Genomic DNA, 22,600 nt, shown 5'->3' with positions numbered 1-22,600 from the left:
CTAGCCCCAAACTGTAAATTACTAAAAAAATTAGTCAAGATTCTTGTACAAAACAATACCCAAGTGCAAAGAAAACGTGCATGTTTAACGCACACTTTTTTAAAAATAAGACACTAAGAGCAAAGAAGTCAGTCATGTAACAATGTTGTTAGCATGTATTACAGTCCTGAGTAGTGTCTACAGGTATCATGCTCAGACACAGCCAAGGAAATTCACATCCTCATTTTATTGTCAGTGAATTGAAACCACAGTTGAATCATCATCGCATCAAACCAGAATAACCCTTCTGTTTATCTATGAGCAAAAGAATTCAATTCGCACTTTTGTGAAAAGTCTATGCTCAAACTGAGTATCAACAGATTTTCACAAGAAAAGCCTACATACCATACACTGAGTAACCGGTCACGTGCTGCTCCAGACAGGAAATAGAGCCCCGTAACTCCATCAAAGGGTTGACTTTCATTTGGAGGTCGTACTGTGGTGAACACTAGCGCTGAAACTGCTGTTGCATGGCCTGTGAAATTCTAGAGGAAATGAAATTTTATTTGTGATGAGATGGTGAAAAGTAGTCAAATGGTAACATTTTGATGTTCAAGCTGTGAAAAAGAACATTATGCAAGCTGCAAAGGTCATCGCCAAGTATTACAGAATATGTCAAGACGTTTCTACAGTGTTTTCAGTTAGAACTAGAATCCAGCTGCCTTGAACCTCATGATATTCATCAAGAGAGAAATGAAAGAGGTTACACAAGGAAAAGAGACAGACTGGTAGGTGGAATTTCAGATCGGGAAAAAAAGAGAGAGAAAACGTCATCCTCCCCAACAACCTTCTGTATTTTTCACAGTCCCCTGTGGGACTACCCCAGGAGGTGGTGTTACACAGGTACCTCTGTTACTGCCCAAAGTTACTTCCCCATCTATTCATCTTCTCATGAGGCTTACAAGAAAATGAAGACCTGTTTTTGTTTTCAGCCTACAGTTGAGCATACTGGTTGGTCAATGCACCTATTATTTTTAATTGGAGATGACCAGCAAGTAATTAAGTTCCATGTGTTTAGACCAGGTTTGTCTGTGTACCTAACAGGATGTTTGCTACTATGCCTCTCAACCTGAAAGGTAACAGATAAATTATGTAGCTGGTTACATTAAGATTGGAAAGATGCTGTCTGAAGTCTAATAGCACTGGGTCTCTGCCGAATGCTGCTGGCAGAGTCCATTGTCATATCTGAAAGAAGCTGGTTTGGTCTATTTTTATGTCTCTAGAGACAGAATTAGGAGAAAATGCGTAAAAAAAAAAGAGGACATCCAGTGAAAATGAGCCATACGAAGCTTATGTTAATAGTTGGTTTGCTGACAGCACACTCAGACACAGCCAAGGAATTTAGTGTCCTCATTCAACTGTCAGCAAGTCAAAACCACAGTTGAAGGTATCATCATAGCACCAACTTCCAGTAGCCCCTGGACTGACAATTATTTCTTTATACTCGACACAACTTGGACATGCTGCACTAGGAAATAGTAGCCACACTAGGTCAGTTTAATCAGGGAAGGATTTTTTTTAGATCCAGTATATAAAAAAAATTCACTTACTCTGTAGACTTCTTTGGTCTCCAGGTCCCACAGTTTGATAGTTCGACCAGCGGAAAGTAACATTTTTCCATCTGGGCTGATGCACAGACAGCTAACGCTGCTATTGTCACCTTTCCATTTGCTAGATTTTTGTTTGCAAGGGAACAGAGGAAGGGAGAAAGGAAAGGGGCACCAGTTAATATATCTCAAACTCAGAGCAGCAATGTTGAAGAGGCTAAGAAAAATGCAATAGATTTAAGAAGCTACAAGCTGTGTCACAGCAATTAGTTTTCTGTCCCCCCACAACCAAAGCCGTTTACACACAAGAATATTAATGTGCATCAAATGAAAAGGCCACACAGTCTTGGTCCGTTGCTGCCCATACTTTACCATCTCAGTGTATGTAATGCTGATGAAAGGTTCTGGACTGACTGCCCCAAAGTCCAGTACACCCGAAACAGGTGTAGCATGGGCCACAGTAGTACATGATTCCTACTGCACCAGACCCCAGAAAGTGTGCTCAACTTTTTCTGGACACTCTCCCAATAGGGTAATTCTGCTGTGTGCCAATGTTGAGGCTTAGTTCATTAAGGGACTTTTGAGGTCCTTGAATAAAGGTGTTATAAAAGTGTCAAACACTGCCATGTACACTTGTCTCCACTAGGAACTAGTCAGTGACCAACACACTTCACGCAAGCCACTAAACTACAAGAGGACAATCAGTGTTCATTCAGTGTAAGGAGTGACTCACGCAACCCCATCATAAACATCTGGTTCATTGTTACAAGTTTAAGACAGTTTTTTCCGAAATGCTTCAATGCAATATTCACAAGGTTGTATATCTTCAAAACCAAGCTAATTTATTCCACACCATCCTTGACAATCCAACAGAAAAGTCTAAATGGAAGGTTTACATTTCACGGGCAATACTATGTTCAATTCAACAGAGTTCTTTGCTTTCATATACTCTTCCAAAGAGGAACAGGAAGAGGAAAAGGAAAAGACTAAGCAAAAAGCATCCAAATTGACTCTTTCCTATTTAAATATTCTGCTCTGGGCACATTTAAAAATATTTTAAACCAATCAATATAAAATAAGACTAAAAATCATATGTTACTATTTAAAAATTCCTTCCATATCAAATATTTAGATATGAAACTATACAGCAAGGAAGAGCTATATTGTGATACTGATGACAGATAGCAAGGATGTAGTCAGACAATAAGCAGCTACAGCAGGCGAGAGAACAGCAGAAGTTTTCCATTGCTCTTTTCGGTAGGTTTTGTATTTAACCCCTTCAGTTGTTCAATCACACTAACATTATGTGTAACTTGTCACAAATGCAGGTAAGGGATTTTCAGACAGAAGCGTGATTTTTATGTTGTTGGTGTGCCTTCAGTTTATATATTCTAATTAAATAAATGTCTTCGTAGTTATCTACAGCAGCAGGTAACTGCAGTGAATATGGTTTCTTTCAAACATTCATTCCCACAATGTAGGATAGGAAAGCAACCATTGTTAAATGCTTTGAGCAGCTACTGTGAGACACTGAATACAGGTCACATGATAAACTCACACCTCTGAACAATCCGGCCCCTAGCTGTGATTTTTCAGGCATCTGCAAATCCACAAGCTGAACTGATCAAAGGACTGTGTTGGTTCCAGTGATGGAGCTACAAAAACAAGACTTTAGGTGACCTGCATGGAAGCAATATTAGCTAATCAAACATCCTGTGGTACTTTTGGCTTGGTAAGCTACTAAGAACTCAGTAACAAACAGACTCAGGGCAATCCACTGAGATCAATGCTGCCATAAGAAAATTCTTTAAGGAATAAATATATGCATGAGGATTAGCTCCTCCAGGAAGATCCACCCCTTCCGGGGGAGCCAAAAAGTAGTCCAGGAAAGAGAGAGAACTTCTTCTGACAATTTTTTAAATTTATCGTTAAGCCAAGCAGAGACATATCTGCACACTACTAATTAATCACAAGATGGTGTTGCTTTTGCAGATTCCTAAAAACAACAAATGTGGCTTCCAGTGAAAGAATTAAGAGAAACATACAAGCTTACTGCTGCATTGACAACTGAACTGAGAAGAGATGGGCTGAGGCACTTACCGAGACCAAAGAAATCTTCTATAACCGCCTAGTTTTACTTACTAACTGTTAACTTCCATCACCACAACACTGATGGTTTTTAACAACATCTACTTGGAATTCTCTTTTAATGCTTTTGTAAGAAGTCAACTATTCTGTTTAAATTATTAAAGAATTATTTCAGGGAAATGGCACAGAAGAATAAAATTTACAGGTACCCATATTTGAGTGTACACCTACACTGCAGTAAGGAGTGTGAATGGCAGCTTCTGTAGACAAACCCACATTAGCTGTACTCTAGCTAGCTCACTAAAAATAGAAGTGAGGAAGCAGTGGTGAAAGCTTCAGTGCAAGCTGCAGAGACAAATATGTACTCAGGGGAATCAGGCAGGCTTGTGAAGCTCACACCACAGCATCCTTTCTTCTAGTTTTAGTGAGCTAGCTAGAATACAGCTAGCACCAGTAGGTCTACAGAAGATAGCACTCGCTGCCCTGATTGCAATGCAGACAATACCCTGAGAATGTCCTTTCAAAACACATCTGGCTAGATTCTGTGCAGTACCACCCAGGGCAAGAGGGGGGCAACGGTTGCTTTATGCTACCTTTGTTTCTTTCAGATTCTGGGCTGCCGCAGGACTGAAATGGTTCGAGCAACCCTACCTGCTTCTGTAACTTATGGCAGCCTCCCCAGTGCTAAATAAGGGCAGTGCAGCAGCTTAGAACCTGTGCAGCACCTAGCACTATGGGAACACCTCCGCCCACCCATATGCACTGCTATATGTAGTACAGAGCTACCTGCACCGATGCCATATTGTTAGAGCAACTTATAGCAGCAAAAGGAGAGGCCAAATCAGTCCCACTCTCTCTTACTAAGATCACTTCAGAGACTCACTCCACATTCCAGATACATTTCATAATTTCCAACACACACCAGCACACTGGCAAAGCCTTTGTATCAAGATTCTGAATTCCAAAACACATTGTGAGCTAGATATTGAAAGAATGACTGTACCAGCTGACAAGACGACAACAGTGGTCAAACAAAGGCATTAAAGCAATTTTAAAGACAATACAGTACTATACAGATTGAGATACAGAATCTGAGAGACCCTGTGACAACCTAAGGTTGTGTCCACACTAGCATTTTTCTTCCAATTCCCACTAGTGGCAGTGCTACAGTAGCCTGCTGCTGGCAAGTCTGCACAAGCACTGCCACCCTTACCACCACCACCAGTGGAGCTACACCAATGATAACCCTTGTAACATTGCATTAAGTGTCCTACTGAGTGCTAGCTTTATCAAAGACGGCACTTACAAGTCAAGAGGATATGGTTTGTTCTTTAATTTTCAAAGATTTTGCAAAATTAAAAAAAATAATAAACAGCTATCTGACCCTCTAGTAATTGCTGCCTTCAGCTTTGTTTCACAGTATTGCAGTCAGCACCAGCCTGCTCAGAGAGCCAAGAGGAAGTTGTCCCCACTGCACATCAGTAGTGAGCGAAACCAAGTGGGTATCTTCACAGCAAGGCATTCTGCTTAATGAATGGGCAGAGAAAATTGATTTAACATTCACAACAATGTCAGGATAAGTATTAGTATCTGACTTTACACAATCGTCCGAGAACATCCTCTGGATTCCTAAGGTAAAATTTTCTAAAGTGTGTACGTGACACAGGAGCTTAAACGCCATACTCACTTCTGAAAACATTGTCCGTAGTACTGAATTTTCAAAGATTCCAGACTTAGCATATCAAAAAAGCAAATAGTTAAAGAGTGCTTGAAAAAAAATCACAGGCCATGCCCATGAAACACAACAAACCAACTGTGGTGAGGACTGCATAGCTGTTAGTATCATTTGCACATTCTTGTGCCTGATAAGATTTTCAAATCCATCAGCCACAAATAGCAGTGGTAGGAAAGCCATGGACAATGATGAACCCAGCACAATAATGGCAGGTCACAGGGCAGGAGCCCACTCATCTGTAGCTGAGCGTGGTTCCAATGGTCACATACCGCCTGTGCCGTAACAGGAGGATAGATGTGGTCCCTAGAAGATTGATACTGATGTTGAACAAAATGAAATACAAACACGACAACAGGCGGGCTTGAGCCAATAAAGTATCTGGTATGTGTTGGGGTACACGTGATGATGATGATGTTCTGATTCATGTGACATCTTACTGTGCTACTTTTGGTCAATGTGAACTACCACTTCAACCAGAAAATGCCATCTGCAGAAAGTCATTCTGAAAAGAACTTCGCTTGGAGAGAATTCATGAGATGGCCAGCTCACTACTCCCTCCCTGCTCTGTACTAAATCGCAGCAGCAATAGTAGAATGGGGGCGAAAGAAGTAGTGCCTGAGAAACTACAGGAGGGCCAATGAGGGTGTCTTAAGCATGCCGGTGACTGGATACCATCTCATATTAAATAGGTCATTTTTCCCCAGCCCTGCAGCCATTCATTCCCCAGCCCCGCAGCCATTCCCCAGCCTGTCAGGGGCCTGCAATGGCAGTGTGTTTGTGGATGGCTCAGCATCCAAGAACACAGTACCCTCCAAGTAATATCACCTGCAGCAGAGGAGTGCACAATACAGCTCAGGAAGGAACTGCAAAGGTGGATTTAAACCACCTTTGCATTCCTTGTTCCGCTCTGGGTGTGCAAAAGGCTGGTTGGTCAATTCCCTTGGTGTACATTAGAACTGCCTGAAGGCTTCTCTAATCTTTATTAAATGCTAACATCCCTAAGAGGTTCATGAAGCTGCTTGGGTTCATGCAACTATTCTACTCTACTCAAACCCATATCCCATTATGCTGGCTCTAGAGGATCCCCATAAACTAATGTGACCCTCCCATGGCTCATTTTCAGACTGCTTTGTTTTGGTGCTCATGTGCAAAGCTGCTTCACCACAAAAGAAAATGTGGCCCGATTTATGGGTTTTAGCCAATGCCCACGGAAGTGAACAGAATTCTTTCCATTCACTTCAGTGGGATGTGCATCAACCTCCAACCGTAGCACAAGGGTATCATCTTGACTGTCTCATGGATTACATGAGTAAGACACAGCAGTTTCAGGATAGAGAAGTATGACATTGGTTCTGTTGTTTGAATCTGAATGGAAGGAACAAACTTCTGCCTAAAAACTACTCACTTTTACAGAAGGGGGAGTCATTTTCAATGCTGAAGAAAGTCTGAGGCTCAAAAAAGAGTCTGAATGAAATCTTACCAATTCTTTTGTGAACCTAAAACCCAATGAGTTTTGCATATTATATTTTACTGCAAATAATTTATTGTAAACAGGACTATTGTGTGTTTCAAAGAGTATCGGCTGTGTTTGGGGTTAAGGGTAAGACGCCTTCTTGATTTAGCAGTTCAAGACCTATTTTCAAAAATGAATTAGCAGCCTAAGTGCCCAAGTCACTTTTGAAAACAGTATCTGAGCTCCTAAATCATTAGGGCACTTGAAAATTTTACCCTAAATATCTATTGTAGAGACATCTCACAAGAGTCCACTATTCTGCTGCTGAAAACCAACAGATATTTCTATAGACTCAGAAAAATTATGTGAAATCCACCAGTTTTGTAGCAGTAGTAAACAGAGGCGCTGTCTACACGCAGTTGAGATGTTTGGTCAAATTTGTGCAAATCACCTTTGATCAACACTTGTTAATCCATTTAAGAGTTACTGATGTTGATTTAATATAAGTCAATTCCTTACCGATGTATCAATTTAAGTTAAGGCCTGAGATAGACAACACAAGACGGATGAAAACAAGAGAGTTTTAACAGTGGTCAAGCTTTTATACAGAAAGTTTCAGCAGCAGATAAATAAAAAAAGAAGTCTTCTCATGCACCTGCACTCACCCTCTCAACCTTACATTGGGTGGTGGCTGAGTTACAACAGTGCAACAGGAAACAGAAACACTCCCATAGTTTAATACACATGAAGCTATTAAACCAAGAGGTGCTGAGTATAGAAAGTAGACTGGGGACTGAGGAATTCCATCAAATTTAGTTCTGCTGAAAACATTCTCAGTAGTCAGGCTACAAGGGCATTTTTGTGCATTACTTAAAAAGAAAGGCTTACACAATCTTTCACATTTTGTGACGTCTCTCTGCCACAACCAGATTCAACACCAATGTGGCAACCATATCATACATATTGTTCAAGTCAGAGAAACCAATGAACTATTGAACACAATGTTAATAGTGAAATCCCATGATGTTCTGTAAAACTGTGTGATATACTTACTGTTGCACCAGAGGGGGGAAAAAAAACCTCCTTTTAAGATTTCCTATTTTTTAAAGCTGGTTCAGTTTCAAAGGTTTCAGTTCTTGCAAGGTATGAGTTTAACAAGTCCTGTCTAGATTACCTGGGGCGATCACTACCTGTGGCGTAAGCCATTTTACAAATCTGTCATGAACTATCACAGCTGCATATAGTCTTAACTAGCTAGAATAGACATGCTGCCATCATTTCCCTCACTACCGTGAACAAAAGCAAAAACACCTTATGTATACTACAGACAGGTTAAGCACTAGTATGGTTGCCTGACACAGTTAGTGATATCCATAACCTAACAGACAATCTTAACTGTGGCATGCAACTGTACAAGCATATGGTTGTGTGTAATGCAGACAACCTGACAGGCTGCTAGCTACTGTATCTTACTGGAAATGAATCTGACAATACTGCTGCCCTAGCTGCTTTCTGCACAGCATACAATATAACGAGCAAATTAAGACAGCTGTTATGGACATATTTCAGAGATGTTTAAATATTTAGCCCTTTTATACTAGAACGTGTGTGTGTTTTGTTGTGGCTATATATTCGCAATATAATCTATGAATTTTCTGCCTTTTACAATTGTCTTACCACTTTAATAATTTTCTGTTCATAACAAAAAAATAAAGGGTGCCTGAGGTTATGCTCTGAATCTGTATTTAAACATTCCAACAAGTGGTCTGACCTTCAGAAGCAATGAGTGCACACCCAATGAAGTCAGCAGAAGATGCAGGTCAAGGTTTTCAAAAATGGTGAATACCCAGCATTTCAATAGGCTGACACAGATTTACATAACTATGTGACTGTGAAATACTAGATGAAGACAGTGTACTGCACAGCACATTTTAGAGTTTCAATAGACCTACTTTATAATACAAGAGCATGTTCTAAATTAAATGCTTGTGAAATATGGTTTGTGAAGACAGCCCCAAAACAGTTCTGAATAAAAGACAGTTACCTTTCTCATAACTGGTGTTCTTCGGTGTTCACCTAATATGGAATGGACATGAGCAAGCACTCAAAGAGTTCAAATTTATATTTTTTGCTGAGACTTGTGACCAGAATGTCTGATATTTTTTAAAATTGATTTTGAAGAAATGCCAAACCCAATCATTTTCTCGACACAGTGCATCTTTTATGCCCTTAACAGAGCCACAACAGTCCTCCTCAGAAGCCCAGCAGAGCATCAGCTTTCCCTTCAGCACAGAAGACTGGCTACCAGCTCCTGCTGGCATGAAGGTCAGCGTTCAAACGCCTTGCATAGCAAAATATGGCACCTCCAACTAGACCTGATCAAAATGCTTTCATGAGGGGAAGAAGGGCGTGTGTAAAAGTAATGCTGACACTATTGACTGCACACCAGTCTCACTCACCACTTCACTTTGCAGGTCTGTGTGTTCCATTCCACAATGTGTTTGTCTTCTGAACAACTATATAAACAACCATTATCCTGGTGCCACCGTACACAGTTTATTCTATTGTCATGACCACCATCCTACAAGAGAAACAAAGGTTTAATTACTAATGGGCAAATGAAATGGGCCTTGGCTAATGAGTTTTTGTGCAATCAACATACCGAACAGGCCACTTTTGGGGAGCTAAATCAGGTTATGGAAAATATGAAAAGGGTTATTCACTCAAAACAGAGAGATGGCACTATACTGCAGTTTTAAGATGGTCTCACACACATGCATCTAGATAGATGCTAGAAATATAAGTGGTTACACCTTTAAAATTCTTTTAGTAATGAAAGGTTTAGTGAGAGAATTCAAGCGTGCTCTAGCAATTTAAAGTCACAGATAAAGAAAACCATCCCCCTTCTCCTTACATCGACATAAATACAGCCCAAACAGAGCTATCTGAATAAACTATGTATCTTGCTAGCCTTCTTCCCTGATGATACAGATATCTCCCAGATGGATACTTCGAGAGCCTTCCTGTCCAAGCAAGCTGCTAAGTAAGTGCCAGTTCCATGTATTCAGCACTTCAGAAGGAGCCATCACCAGACCAGACCCAAGGCCTTAGCAAGAAACATCAGCCACCTCTCCTGTCCGTCAAGTGATCAAAATGGCTGCAAGCTCACAGGCCTAGAAAACAACTGGATGGGCATAACTAATCACGCTACTGAATATCTCAAAGAATAGACCAAACAAGGAAGAAAATGGGGATGTCACGATCTAATCTCGAAAGGCAGCTAAATCTGATACCCTATACCAGTTTTTTGATAAAGGGCAGAGACAAAAGAGAAAAGGCAGGAGGAGGAAAACCAGAGACACTAGCAGAAGGGTTTCCAGCTCTGAGATTTTAGAGAAGGTTGGGGTTGTGACATTCGATACCCTGGGAGAGCATCCTGTAACCCCCATATTCTTCATTTTTATATAATCGTGATCTTACATAAAAAGCATGCCTTAGAAGGTATCAGGGGAACGATTATGATCAGTTTAAAGTCATTTCTCTATCCATATCTGTATATCATTAATGCATATGAAGCTATCAGAATTGTGTTGTATGACTGTCACTGAACAACCATAAACACAATTCTCATAACTTCATATGTAAGAGAATGTAAGTTGGGAAACCAGCCAGATATTAGCTCCCCAGAGGCAACAGCAAGGAAAGTAACCAACACCCGGGCAGGGGTCAATAAACCTATCAACAACAATAGTCCAGCAAGGGAGCTACTCGAAATGCATTAGATTATCTTTTGTTTTAGCTTGTGAATTTTCCCTATGCTAAGAGGGCGTTTTATTCCTGGTTTCTAGAACTGTGAAACTAAGCCCAGAGGGGGGAGTCCTCTGTGTTTTAAATCTTATTACCCTGTAAAGTTACCTTCCATCCTGATTTTGCAGAGGTGCTTCTTTTACTTTTTTCTTTATAATAAAGTTCTTCTTTTAAGAACCTGATTGATTTCAGGGTCTCAAAGATAAAGGGTCTGGTTTGTATTCATATTAAAGGCAATTGGTTGGTATATTATTCTCAAGCCTCCCCACGAAGGGGGGTGAAGGGGCTTGTGGGGATATTTTGGGCGAATAGGGACTCCAAGTGACCTTTCCTGCATTTCTGTCTAAATCACTTGGTGGTGGCAGCAATACCGTCCAAGAACAAGGAAAGGAATTTGTGCCTTGGGGAAGCTTTTAACCTAAGCTAGTAGAAATAAGCTTAGGGGGGTCTTTCATGCAGGTCCCCACATCTGTACCCCAGTGTTCAGAGTGGGGAGGGAACCCTGACAATGACTCACCTGCATGAGGCCACACCAAGGGAACTGCTCAACCTGGAGACTCAGCAATGGCCATCCAGACATGCCTGGACTAGTACTCCCCAAGAACACAGAACTGAGGGTACAAAACAGACACAGGCCCAGCATATGGCCCCTTCCTCCTTCACCCACCCATGCTGCAAGCAACAAGGACTCCACCTGAGGGGACTGGTCTGGATTTCAAGGGTGAAATCTGCGTATTATCAACTGCAATATCCAGTGGTGTGAGGAAAAACTGCTTAGTCTAGTTGTTGCCCAGTCTAACAGGGTTGAGAGTTTAGACTGTGTGCTTATATTTTATTTCTTTTGGTAACTAATTTTTTGCTTATCACTTAAAAATCTATCTTTTGTAGTCACTAAATCTGTTTTACTGTTTATCTTTACCAATGAGTTTGTGTGAAGTGTGTGGCAAATCTGCTCACATTCTGTAAAGGCTAGTATATATCTGTTTTCCATTGATGAAATGGTGAACCAATTAATAAATTTGCACTGCTCATCTTGAGCATTGCAAGATGGTGTAATTCCTGAGGTGCCGTGCTGGGAGCTGCACAGATTTGGCTCTGGTGCCTTTCTCTGTGTGATTCATGAGTGACTCTGGGAGCATTCATCCAATCTAGCTGGGTGTGGTGCTCCACATGCTATTGTGCTGAACAATAACAGCAACTGGAGATGTTTGCTACTGGTCACTAGTGAGGCATTGTGAAAGACAGCCCAGATTGGAAAGAGTTCAGGGGTCACAGTGGTCCCATAGTTCCATGCTGCACCCCAGGGATCCCATCACAGGGCTCACTGGTCAAGTCATCAAATAATCCCGGCATCATGTGTCCCAAACATGGGAGTCTATCAGTGTGGGAGGGAAATGTACTGGGTTACAATCTGAGACCTCGTATTAGAACTCAAATCTTATCAAAGGAGCAGCAACAGCATTTTACTGAGAATCTGTTCTAACCAGAATGAGAGGGTGAACACATGCCTAGAAAAGTTACTGGATCTTCTCCCAAAAGATTAATGCAGTTTTCTAAGAGCATCGCTAACCTGCTTTTAGTCATAATTTGAGTTTCCTGTAAATTTACTGAATTTTACTATTTAATTTTGCACCAGCCTGCTCAGACAGCCAAGAGGAAAATGTCTTCACTGCAAGTCAGCAGTGAGCGAAACCAAGTAAGCATCATCACAGCAAGGCATTATGCTTAAATATGGACAGAGAAAAAAATTAATTTGATATATTTCAAAACTAAAAATGACTTTTCAGTTATGACAGAGTGAGAAATGTTCTTGCAATTCCAATTTTTTATTTATTTATTTTTTTTAAATGACAGCCACTATTCTGTTCCTAAACAAGAAAAATGGTCAACATTTCTGTGTACCCATCAAAAACATGAACTTTGTGGGTAAAATAAAGACGTGTCACCAGCAAAATATCAGCATTCACCCTATCAATTTTAAACCAATGTTGCTAAACCACTACCCAGCTTAACAAGGCACACAAATGTTTTCCCACACATAATACACACACTCATGGGCATTGATGCATAGTGTAAGTCTAAAACCAGGAGGAGGAAATCAGTCTCATATGTCTATTCCAAAATATTATCACTGATATCAACCATTATATTTCTTTGTTTTGTTACAATTCAAGGCTAAATGAAAAGGCACAGAAGAGGTGATGTTAATAAGAAGGAAAAACGACAGCAGGATGGACCCACCACCGGATGGGTTTGGGAAAACCATATGCTGAGAATATATGGAAAGCTAAGTCGGTGATTCATGCTTTTATAGAAAAGCCAACATGCCAGCGCAAGAAGCATCTCCATGCTAGCCAATGCCATTTTTTTAATTCTCAAACACAGAATATTGTCTAATTGTTGAAGATGCAATACAGCCAAGATGAATTTCATGGTGTCTAAATCCTTACTATTCTTTTGAGTTAAAAGGAACTCAAAAATTACAAATGTACATGTAATCGTATGATGTTGGGCTAGTCTAGAAAAAGTAATTCCTCAGTCTATACATACTAGCAACACTAGAAGTAGAATTATTCTGACATTCTTGTGGATACCACATATCCATTCATGCATGTAACTACATAACCATTCAGAATTTAAAACTTTGTTAAATTAGCTTAGCCCACCCCTCTGAGCAACAGATATGACCTTACAAATAGACAGAAAGATTGATGTGATGCTTACTAGTTTGCTCTGTAATTCTCCTTTAACTGTGCTGTATAATAAAATGCTGCCAACTGCTGTACCAATAGCCAGTAGATCAAACTGTTCGCCTGCTTCTGCAGCTTCAGATTTCCTTTTTTTCCTCTGAGGACCCTCCTGAAAAGAGATTGGGAGCGGGGTTAAAAAAAAAGTAACAAGTTAGTCTGGTCTGCTTCCACAAATAAGGGTTCCATAATCCTAGAGTTCAAACATAATTAGGAACAAATGTGTGTAAATTCTAATGTAGACAGGACACAATCATGTTTTTAACATGTTAACTAACAGGATTACAAATCTTAGTGTAGACAAGCACAAAGAGTCTTATTTAGACCACTATGGCTCAAAATCTAATTTTAAAAGATCAGATGAAATCATCCTGACAGCATAGTGGCAGTGTGTTGTTCCATGAAGAAAACCCCAAGGTCATTTTCTAGTCTTTGCTTTATTCCCGGAGCCAGGCTGAAAGGTAATACACAGGGTATGCTTCATCCCCAAAGGGGAAGGTCAAAACCATAACAGAATTCAGCATTTCTATATTACTTTTCATTTTTCAAAGCACTTTACAAACATTAAATGAATCTTCAACTCCTCTGAGGGGAAAGTGCTATTTCCATTTTACAGATGAGGAAAATTAGGAAAACACAGTGATTTGCCCAAGGCCACAAAGGAAGTCAGTATTAGAATAGGCATTATAACTCCTAATTCCTGGCTCCCATGCTCAGACCATTTTTTAATCCCTTGCCCTCACAGTTTGAGAGCCACTGACAATCTCTACACAGTTTCAGCCTGTCCTCCTTGCCCAGAAGTGTGGTGGGATGGCGGTTAGGTAAGTGAAGGAGACTAGACTCAGTTTCTCAGGATGCCAAACCATAAAGAAAGGAGGAGGAAAAGCCATCACCACCACAACACTTCTGCTCACAAGAGTTTAATGTCAGACTGTGTTCATACTTAAAGAGTTAAGGGCTTCAGAAGAATGAAGCAGTCCCAACCCCAAAGGCAAAAGGAAAATATTTTTCTGCCAAGTTTGTTGTACATTATGTAGACACTATCTCATCTCAGATTTCATTTTTAAAAACTTTCTACCCACAAGAGACAAAACGATGTTTCCTCTACAGAACAGGATATCTGCACTAATGCACCACACCAGGAAGCCCAAAAAGGACTCCTTGTGGGCTTAAAACAAGAGCCTTGCTGCTCCACCTACATAGGTGTCTCTCTTACATTACAATAGGTGACATGCAACATGTAATTAGTTTGTGCCCAAGCCCAAAGATATGAGAGCTGCAGGCCATCTGGAAGCCTACACATTTAAGTTTTAAATTTTAAACAATGCAATAACAAAGAGAGAGAGAGACAGAGAGAGAGACTTTGCATCCCTGAAGTTGCAGTACTCTAAATACTTTTGACATAGTGCTAAATGTAAGATATTTGGGAAGCAAAAATAGAATAATTTTAGCTGACTAACTCTATGCCAGTTTAATAAAAATCAGAATAACTGACATTTGAATAAAAAACTTAACTCCATTCCAGAAGTTTTCACATAAAGCCAAACCTAAGTGGATAGCTGAGGTCTCTGCTTGTCACGAACATACTTCAGGCTTCATTTTCAGAGACAAAGGAAGGGTTTTTTAAAATGCACCAAAAACATGAGTGCAGCAAAAACTATAACACACATCCCAAAGCATGTTCATACCTGGAACTAAACATTTCAAACCAGGTCTAATGCATGCTGACCATGATTTTAAAATCTAGATTAACACTAGGTCTGAACATTAAACCAACTAACTAAACTTGTTTGGAGGCAGTCACATTAAAACTATGTTTAATTAAACACTGTTCTTTGGTCAGTGAAGAGGAGGCCTATGTTCACACTGGATGCCCACACAGTACCGGAAGACCCTAAATGCTATCTGCATTTACTAATAGTCTTTCATACTAAAGATGAACTGCAAAGGAAAAATTAAACCAGTTAAGCACAGATGGGTGCTGAAAACCCTTTCTCCTTGAAATAGCAAGCAACCAGCCATAAGCACAGAAGCGCCTACTAATTTATCTAAAATTCTTCCATCCTCCCATCACCCTACCCCCCTCCCCAAAATTCTTAGTTCACTAGAGATATTCCAGAACACATTATAAATACAAGCAAGTCTTACCTAAGCCCATCAACACATATCATTTCTGATGTCATAGAATGAGCGAGCCAAGTAGTAGCAAAGGTTCTCCTAAGGAAACTTGTTTTTAACTTACCTTATGTCTTTGCTGAAATGCTCCCAAAAGCTTGGCTAATGAGCGCATTTGGGTATGGCATCTTTAGAATAAAAGGTGCTAAACCAGTCATTCTCAAAGTTTGCACTGGTGATCCCTTCCACATAGCAAGCCTCTGAGTGCGAGCCCCCTTCTAAATTAACACTTTTAAATATATTTAACACCATTATAAATGCTGGAGGTGAAGCAGGGTTAGGGTGGAGGCTGGCAGCTCGCGGCCCCCCATGTAATAACCTTGCAACCCCCAGGGTCCCCAGTTTGAGAACCCCTCTACTAAACAAACACGAGGATTAGATATTGATCTAGAAAATCCCTCGCTCACATCCTTCCAAAAATATCCACAGAACTAAATACAAACCAGTCTTAGGTCCTGATCCTGCAATGATTGCCACATGGCAATATCTCCTATTCACTTCACTGTGACCCAACACAGAGCTCACTGCAGGATCAAGACGCCTTTGATACCAGACAACATCTAGGCTTTCGTGTGCAAGACACAGAACTTGATCCTGCCACATGAGTGTCTTACTATTTTTTCAGATGCTACGGATTGAAGAAATATTTAGAATTCATTTACGATTTTGACTTAGGAATATTAGTATTTTATTTAAAGCAGTTATGGTAAAATAAATTGATTTTTTTTCTTTTAAGAGGGCATGCTTTTCCATAATAGCCTCACTTGAAAGGTAGATTTTTATAAGGGACTATTTCAGGGAGACTTTCTACTGACCAGCACTTTAAGAAAATAATGTCACCATAACAAAAGCTAAAATACCTCCCACACTACAAGCACATATACAAAGACTGGGGAGATGTGTGGTCCAAGCAGCTATCACAGAGCTAGGAATTCCCAGAATTAGAGTTCAAGATCTCACTATTTCTACAACTCATCCCCATACTGGCCAAAAAATGTGTGGTCGTCATTAAAGTGGCAAGAGTCCAGAACATACTTTGCCTTTGTGTAAATGGAACCTGGCCAAACACCACCTAGAGGCATCTACTGGCATATGATTGTTCTTAAAGCATGATACATTAGCAGAAAGCTTTCCAGTGCAAAAGAAAACAAAATGTGTGTTACAAGCATCTTTTAGTTGGCTCAGCTACCAGAGCTTTATTTTTCCCTGCTTATTCAATGTGAGCACAAACCAACAAGTTACAAAGCTACAGAGAATACATACTACAAGATACGAAAAGTTACCAGTTCCACAAGAGAACATGCTGAAATTCAGGTAATGCTCACAGTTCAACATGTTAAGAGATAATTAGCACTAAGATGTTGCCCAGTGTTCAACAAAGGTCCTTACACAAGATAAAGAGCCCTGCCTACACAGACATTTTAAAACATGTCAGCCCTTTTCTGAAGAACCATTTTCAAACACAGTTCTTGCTGGAAAGCTGCTTAAGAAGCTCATGTACACATTGTATCATGCCAGGACACCATGTTATAACAATGTTTGAAAGCTATAATACAGGTTATAACATACTTCAGTTCCATCCAGACAGGCAAAACCAAATCCATGCTATGAAATGGTATCCCAACATGCAATACACCAAGTGTGACAGGCCCAGTTTCTTCAGTCAGCACAGATACCAAATGATAAATAGGGCTTTCAAAAGTGTGTTGTTATAACTGACCAAATTAAAGTACAGGACAATAAGTTAAGAGATCTAAACTACTTCTCTCTGCCGCAGAAATCCTGTGTCTTTGGGCAATTAATCTCTCAGATTTCCTAATCAGTAATATGGGATAATACTCAGGAGCACTCACAGAATAAATTAAACAAGTATGTAAAGCACTTTGAAATCCTTGTACAGATGTTACATAAATAAAAAATATTATAATATGGTTACACCCTATCTATACTACTAGCCAGGGGGAAACTGCACTTTCTGAACAAGATTTCAATACTGTTTTTATCCCTACAAAATGGTTGAGATGGTGGCTTCAAATCTCAGTGTAGACAGGATGTAACTGAGCTAGCGCCTTGTTGTTTTAATTCTGATCACACCTTTGGTTTGGTAATGAACTGTAAAAAAAAAATAAGATAAATGCTCTGAAATTCAACCCTGGAATTTCCAAGTTCCCAGATGCTTGCTCTGAATGAATCACTGAATATTAGTCATACTTATTTAAATCATTCCTGAATCCTGGAAAAATTCCCCTCCATAAATAACTTGCAAAGAGCAAAAGTGGCAAGATAGATGTTATCCCAAAGGGAGACTGAATTTTACATAAATTAACAGTGTATGAATTCCTAATACCATTACTCTCTCCTTAACAGTGTCTCACCAACAGAGCTAATATGAAGGACAGCATGTTACAAATATAATTCATTCTTTGAGCAAAGGATACTTACAGTTATTATACACACACACACGGTTCAATTAATGTATATGGCTAATACAAACCTATTTCAGAAGAACTACCTATCAGCCAAATCATTCTGTCACAGCCACAGGTGAGAAAGGCTTACCCAAGTGCTTCTCCCCAACTGCAATTATCTGGATCCACAGATATTTTTGATTACACAAGCATTTTGGATAAATGGGGCTGTACTAGGTATGTCAGAACTGCAAGAAGTCATTGTTCCTTAGTTCTCTTCCTAGCTTTGGACACTGGGTGACTTTGGGCAAGACACATACTCCCCAACCTGTAAAAGTGGAAAATACTTACCCACATTACAAAGAGACTGGTAGTCTTAGTTCAATAACACCTCTAAAGTGCTTAGAAACTCCCTAATGAAAGACACCACAGGTGTTATTGTGGCATATATATATAAAGTATACATAGGCACAGTTGTAGGACCCATAGACATAGTGACTAAATTCGTTTGTAAACCCTTTCTTTTCTTTAATTAAAAGCCTTCTTTTTAAGAACCTGATTGATCTGTTTTTTAGATCCAAGGGGATCAGATCTGGACTCACCAAAAATTCGGGGGGGGGGGAGTAGAGAGGGGGAATGAGTAATTCTTCATTGTTTTAAGATCCAAGGGGTTTGGATCAGTGTTCACCAGGGAATTGGTGGAGGAGTCTCTCAAGGGTACCCAGGGAGGGGAAGGTTTTTTCAGGGGGAGACAGAGTTTTCCAGAGGACACAAACATTTGAGGGTGGCAATCTATTGATCTAAGCTACTAATTAAGCTTAGGAAGGTCACATGTAGGTCCCCACATCTATACTCTAAAGTCCAGAGTGGGGGTGAAACCTATGACATGGCTGTAGCCCGCGAAAGCTTATGCTCAAAGAAATTTGTCAGTCTCTAAAGTGCCACAAGTACTCCTGTTCTTTTTGTAAACTCTGTGTTGCTACCGCTCCAGAGGAGACACTTAACACCAGCTTGGGCCACCCAAGGACTACCTCACCACTAGGCGCACACACGACGGGTGGTAAGATTGCCTCATCCCATGCTCTCCTCTCTCCCGACCGGCAAGCCTAGGACTGGGTTCACCTAATTCTTCCCTTCCCCTAGGACTTGCGCGAACTAGCCCCCCTCACTGGAGCGGCTCCCCCGGGACGGGGCCCTGTCGAATCCACCACCCCTAGTCTCGGCCCGAGCGGAGATGGGTGCCCCACGTGCACTGCCGGTGGCCCGTGTGTACTAGCGCTGCCCGGCAGGGTGCTGCGGACAGGAGGCGGGAGGCCTGCAAGGGGTTGGGGGCCCGTGACCGTGTCCCCGTCACACGGGAGGTGTTTCCCGGCTGTAGTGGGGGGGCTCCCCCCGACTCGGGGCCTGTTGGCTGCTCTCCCCGGGGAAGCCACATGGCGACGGGGGGTGGGGAGAGCGGGCCATGCGGTGTGCAGGGCGGCAGCGGCGGCACCCCCGGCCCGGCCCCGCGTTCCCTCCCGCCCCGGTACCTTGCTCGGAGGCTGGCGGCCCCCCGGCGGGGCCCAGGCCAGGCACGTGCAGGCGGCGCTGAGGTGGGCGGAGGGCACGTACTCGTGCTGCAGGCGGCTGCTCGGCGTGTCCCACACCCGGAGGCGCCCGTCGGGGCCGCACAGCGCCAGGGAACGGCGGCCGCCTGGGGAGAAGGCGCAGGGGGCCCGTGGGGCCTCCCCACCACACGCTGCTCCGACCGCCGCCATAGCGCTCTGGGCTCGGCCTCTGCTCCAGGCCAGCGGCGCAGCGGCCACGTGTTTCCGCTCCGCGCAGGCGCACTGGCCGGGGACGCGCTCCCCCTGCGCCGCTCCTCCCCTCCGCTGCGTGGAAGGCCCGCGCGCCGGTGGGGGGTGCTCGGTGTGGCAGGAGCGGGAGGCCTGTTGGGGGAACTTGATGGTGGCTGCACAGGAGATCGGGGGTGGCTGATGTGTGTTCAAATAGTATTTTGAGGCGGGTAGGGGAGGGTTATGAGAGTATCAAGGGTGAAAGATGGGGTCCTGGGGGCTGTGTATGACAGCTTTGGGAGGTACCGTCTGTGTGCTAGAGGGGATTGGGGGGTGTCCAAAGGTGTGTGTATGACAAGCTTTTTTTTAAGGCTTCTCATTTTGCAGGCCAGTTAAATATAGGAGATAATGTGACTGTACCAAGGGATGCCTGAGACATAATTGTTGCATATTAATTTTATTAAGGTTCATCTCCTTGTTAGGTACTGGGAAAGAGTAAATACTGCAGAAACATCTGCCAGAACTGATCAAAAGATTCATAGATTTCAAGGCCAGAAGGCATCCATGTGACTTCTTGTGTAAGACAGGCCATAGATCAGAGGGGTAGCAGTGTTAGTCTAGAGCTGTAAAAGAGTCTGACAAACTGGGTAGTCACCCAGAAAAGCTCATGCTCCAATACATCTGTTAGTCTATAAGGTGCCACAGGACTCTTTGCTGCTTTTACAGGCCATAGAAAGTCTCCAAAATAGTTCCTACAGCAAAGCTTTTAGAAAAACATCCAATCTTGATTTAAAAATGATCAGTGATGGAGGATCCCCCATGACTGGTCATATGGTTAATTACTTTCAATGTTAAAAATGTACACTTTATTTGCAGTCTGAATTTGTCTATCTTCAACTTCCAGCCATTGGATGGTGTTATACCTTTCTGTGATAGATTGAAGAACCCAGTATTAAATATTTGTTCTTGGACCTATACATTCCCATTTAGTTAAATCAAAACACATACTGTTTTCTTTCACATACCTTTCCAAGCAATCCAGTGACCTGTCCTCTCCATTATTTACCACTCCCCCAACTTTTGTGCCATCACCAAACTTTTTTCAGTGGTGATTTTATGTTTTCAGCCAGGTCATTAGTAAAAATGTTAAACAGCATAAGGCCAAGAACTGATCCCTGTGTGAGTCCACTAGAAACACACCTGTCTATGATGGTTCCCTGTTTTTAATTACATTTTGAGACCAATCTGCCAATCTTTAATCCATTTAATGTGTGCCACGTTAATTTCATATTGTTCTAGTTTTTTTAATCAAAATGTCAGGCAGTACCAAGTCAAATGCCTTACAGAAGTTGAGAGAGACAATATATTTTATTTGGATCAACTTCTGTTGGTGGAAGGTACAAGCTTTCGAGCTTCAGGGCTGGGGAAGGTACAGAAGTCTATTACATCAACACCAAACTTGCAATCTTATTAAAAAAATACCAAGTTAGTTTGACAGAATCTGATTTCCATAAACCCATATAGATTGGCATTAATTATATTACTCTCCTGTATTAATTGAGTTGTGTATTAGCTGCTCCATTATCCTGTGGGAGTGATAGGAAATAGAAAATATAGCTTGGATATCAGAAAAAAAGTCTTGAGCATTGGGGTCTATTAAAATGCAACATAGTTTCCCACGAATAGTGGTGGTAGCCCCAGTGGTTAAGCAAGAATGGAAAAAGTACTAGAAAGTGTAATCTAGAGATCAATCCTCTACCTATCAGGAGGTAGACTAGATGATTTAAGAGATATTTTTCTTCTGTAATTTCTATATTTTCCCCTGATTATTAGGACAGTGCCTTGCAAATTGTTGTATCAGGCCAGATATACATATAAACAGGGATGTGAAAAGGTGTGATTCCTGACCAATGTAGCTGTGCTAGCAGAAGCCCCCTAATGTAGACACAGTTATAACTATACAACCACACTTTTGCCAATCTAGTTTCTTTCATCTGGTGTTGTTTTAGGGGGGCATGAGTAGAGGTGGAGCTAGAATAAACTATGCTTGCAAAAGTACAATTCTGCCAATTCAAGCTGCAACCACGGTAGCACTCTAGGAGTGCTTTGCTAGTACAATTAAGCTTTCCAAATGTAAACCTGGATTAATTTTCATGTATTATAATAATTCAGTACACTGTAAACAATTATTTTCTAAAAGTACATTTCAGATGCATCACCAGCTTTTCAGGATGCATGTTAAATATATGCATAGTCCTTTCTGTACTGTACCCAGGGCCAGTGCAATCATTTAGGCGGACTAGGCGGTTGCCTAGGGCGCCAAGATTTGGGGGCGCCAAAAAGCACCCCCACATTTTTTTTAAATGATTGAGCAGCCGCTGCTGCTGGGACAGAGAGGGAGTCTGAGCTGCCAGCAGAAGCTGGCAGCCCAGGGTGGCCGCTGGGTCAGGGCGCCGCCGCGCCGCCGGAGGGGGTGGCAGGCAGCTCCCGTGGAGCTGCCGCAGTGGTGCCTGCGGACGGTCACCTGCTCGCGCGGCTCCAGTAGACCTCCCGCAAGCATGACTGCGGCAGCTCCACCAGAGCCGCGGAGCACCGGACCCTCAGCAGGCACCACTCCGGCAGCTCCAGCAGAGCCGCGGGACCAGCGCGCAGGGCGGCGAAATTGCCGTCCACGTAGGGCACTCAAAACCCTAGCGCTGGTCCTGACTGTACCCATTACATATCTTCTATATTCCCTTGAGGCACATCCAGTCAGAAGAAGCATAAAATACATACTTCCTTGCAAATGTAAATTTTTTCATACCCTCTCATTTAATAATCCCTGTC

The 22,600-nt window shown here is 41.8% G+C and overlaps 1 protein-coding gene and 4 non-coding genes across 5 annotated transcripts in view; all 5 read right to left on the bottom strand.

The window, feature by feature from the left end:
- WDR43 (WD repeat domain 43) overlaps nucleotides 1-19,780 on the bottom strand; it is a 34,911-nt gene extending 15,131 nt beyond the window's left edge. The window contains exons 1-5 of the mRNA XM_030557334.1: nucleotides 19,529-19,780; nucleotides 13,394-13,528; nucleotides 9,322-9,443; nucleotides 1,590-1,710; nucleotides 385-524 (exon numbers count right to left, since the gene is read on the bottom strand). Of these exons, the coding sequence (XP_030413194.1) occupies nucleotides 385-524; nucleotides 1,590-1,710; nucleotides 9,322-9,443; nucleotides 13,394-13,528; nucleotides 19,529-19,756 (746 nt within the window). The 5' untranslated portion in view covers nucleotides 19,757-19,780. The remainder of the gene's footprint in view (nucleotides 1-384; nucleotides 525-1,589; nucleotides 1,711-9,321; nucleotides 9,444-13,393; nucleotides 13,529-19,528) is intronic.
- On the bottom strand, nucleotides 189-268 carry LOC115649560. The gene has a single exon (XR_003999873.1). It is a non-coding gene; the product is annotated as a small nucleolar RNA SNORD53/SNORD92 (small nucleolar RNA).
- Nucleotides 1,358-1,441, bottom strand: LOC115649561. The gene has a single exon (XR_003999874.1). It is a non-coding gene; the product is annotated as a small nucleolar RNA SNORD53/SNORD92 (small nucleolar RNA).
- LOC115649559 lies at nucleotides 5,114-5,191 on the bottom strand. Its single transcript, XR_003999871.1, has one exon. It is a non-coding gene; the product is annotated as a small nucleolar RNA SNORD53/SNORD92 (small nucleolar RNA).
- LOC115649557 lies at nucleotides 12,307-12,384 on the bottom strand. The gene has a single exon (XR_003999869.1). It is a non-coding gene; the product is annotated as a small nucleolar RNA SNORD53/SNORD92 (small nucleolar RNA).
- Nucleotides 19,781-22,600: the final 2,820 nt, after the last annotated feature.

Source organism: Gopherus evgoodei, chromosome 3 (genome assembly GCF_007399415.2).
Source record: "Gopherus evgoodei ecotype Sinaloan lineage chromosome 3, rGopEvg1_v1.p, whole genome shotgun sequence".
NCBI classification, from domain to species: domain Eukaryota; kingdom Metazoa; phylum Chordata; order Testudines; family Testudinidae; genus Gopherus; species Gopherus evgoodei.
Note: the sequence above shows the minus strand (reverse complement) of the source record. Positions and strands in the feature narration are given on the sequence as shown.